General features: G+C 27.6%; 1 protein-coding gene across 1 annotated transcript; it reads left to right on the top strand.

Annotated features, from left to right (window-relative positions):
• The first annotated feature begins 220 nt into the window (after positions 1-220).
• On the top strand, positions 221-1,098 carry LOC110607141 (ethylene-responsive transcription factor ERF022). The gene has a single exon (XM_021746220.2). It carries the CDS (start codon positions 342-344, stop codon positions 918-920), a length of 579 nt encoding a protein of 192 aa, XP_021601912.1. The 5' UTR covers positions 221-341; the 3' UTR covers positions 921-1,098.
• The last annotated feature ends 1,379 nt before the right edge of the window (positions 1,099-2,477 follow it).

Below are 2,477 nucleotides of genomic sequence, written 5' to 3'. Positions count from 1 at the left end.
ATAAAATAAAATGTGCTGCATTAAACTGTTATAATTTAATAATTAATTTTAGAAGATTAAATTTTTTAAAAATTTAATGATATTAATTTATTATTGTTAATATTTTCATGGAAAGGAAGCAACGTGGCAATATACGAAGGAAAAAGCTTACATGCAATGCATATATAGCAAATGCCAGCATCTTCCCACTCAAGTACGTAGCTACTGCGAAGCTCCCTTCCTTCACTCTCACCCCCACACTTCATTTCTTTATCAGCTTCTCTCTATATAACAATCTCTCACACTCTCTTCTTCCAGCTACCCATTTCTGCTCTTCTCTGCTGTTTCTGATCTCTACTGCAATGGAACAAATATCTGCCGACGCCCATCAAGCTTCTCCTTCACGATATCGCGGCATTCGCCAGCGAAAATGGGGGAAATGGGTGTCTGAAATAAGGGAACCTGGGAAGAAAACGCGCATTTGGCTTGGAAGTTATGAGTTGCCGGAGATGGCTGCTGCTGCTTATGATGTTGCTGCATTGCATCTCCGAGGACCTGGAGTTCACCTAAATTTTCCTGAACTTGTTGATAGTTTTCCTAGGCCTAAGAGTTCTAGAGCTGAGGATGTGCAAATGGCAGCTCAAGAGGCTGCTTTGTGGTTTAGAAATACAAGGTCAATGATGAGATGTTCAGAGATGGTCGATGGTTCTAGTGGTGGTGGAAGTGATGGTGGCTGCGGTGGTGGTTTGGGACCTGTAAGGACTGGTCTTTCGCCGAGTCAGATTCAAGCTATTAATGAAACCCCGTTGGATTCACCCAAGATGTGGATGGAGTTGGCTGGAGCTTTGCTGCTTGGAGAGCCCATGGTTTTTGGAGATGATGATTTTGAATTCAATGAGTTTGAGGAAATTCAAGATGCCTTACCAATTTGGGATTATTAATTTTAACACATACAAATTATTCAAAAAAAAAAATTAACAATTTATTGCAAAATTTTCCTTTCTGTTTTATTAAAGGAAAATGAATTCTCATATAATAATGTTTTAATTCTTTGTTAAGAAAGAATTACTCTTCACAATTATTGATGTATCAATTTGCAATTTAGTAGAATATTCAAGAGCAAGGTTTATTATTATTCTTTCTTTTCTGATAAAATTGTAAATTATTTATTTATTTATTTATTTAATACGAGTTCAATGAATTGAAAGAATAATTACGAACAACAAAATAAATAATTTCTGATAAAATTAAATGCAATATCTTTTTTTTTGTGGGTCATTTAGTGTATACGTAAGATGTGTTATAGGCCTCCCTAGCTGTATACGTGGAAAATAAAAGTTTATTGTCTGAATTTGGTAGGTGGTGGAAGACTGTATATTTATTATTTTTCTGAAAAAAAAATGAATAAAAATTATAAAATAAAATATTATAAAAAATTTCTCTCTTTTTGAGAATTTAATTGGATTTTATATCTGAATTTTAAATTTTAATATGATTTTTCATATTTTATTTTGTAATGATCTTCAATCTTGTGTCAGGTTTTTTCCCTAATTTTTGGTTTCTAAATTTAAGTGTTTTTGTTAAGCTTATTAGCGTTGATTAAGTTATTTTTGAATTTGAATAAAAAATTTATATTTAAAAAAAATAAATTTATTGTTTAACTACCTTATCTTTTCTACTCCCACTCGTGCATGGAAATTAATTTATTTTTTAGATTATTTTAAGTCGTAATTCAATAATTATGTAATTAAAAAAAATATTCCTTAATTTTTATGTTATGGAAAAAAGTGTTTCAATTTTAAAAAATATATTAAACTCATTTCAAATATTTTAAAAAATTTACTAATTAATCTCTCTATTAATTATTAATTTTAACCGTTATGTATTAAAAAAAATTTAAAATATACACTATACATGAGGACTAATTAGTGTCTCATTTTAAAAATCTGAAAAATTAATTATTAAATTTTTTTAAATCACACGAATTAAATAGTAAAATATTTAACCGTTAAAATTAAGATAAAAATTAATTAATAGATTTTTAAATTATTAAAAATATTTTAATATATTTTTTAAATTAAAAAATTAATTAATAAAATTTTCATATATTTTTTTAAAAAATAAGGTTAATTAGGAATTTAGAAGTGGAGGCATTAGTCATTATAAAGCTCAATTATGAGATGCTGATAGGTAGATTATAACAACCAATGTGGAACCCTAAAAGTCAATATATTTAATAGTTATTATTTACATAGTGGTGCATATAATAATACACACTACTTTTATTTTAATTATAATTTTTTTTAAGTTTACTCTCATTCAAAATAAAATGAAAAAATTCAAATTTTCTTAGGTGGAGGGTACGACCCCGTCATCCGGGTGGTGATGTGTATTATTATTATTATTAAAATTTATAATTTAATTTCTCAATTCCATCACTAGTAATAATTTGATAGTAAAAATTAAACTATTTAATCCATAATTTTTCTATTTATTAT

This window comes from Manihot esculenta, chromosome 18 (assembly GCF_001659605.2).
Source record: "Manihot esculenta cultivar AM560-2 chromosome 18, M.esculenta_v8, whole genome shotgun sequence".
NCBI lineage: Eukaryota > Viridiplantae > Streptophyta > Magnoliopsida > Malpighiales > Euphorbiaceae > Manihot > Manihot esculenta.
This window is presented reverse-complemented; position numbering and strand designations above follow the sequence as displayed.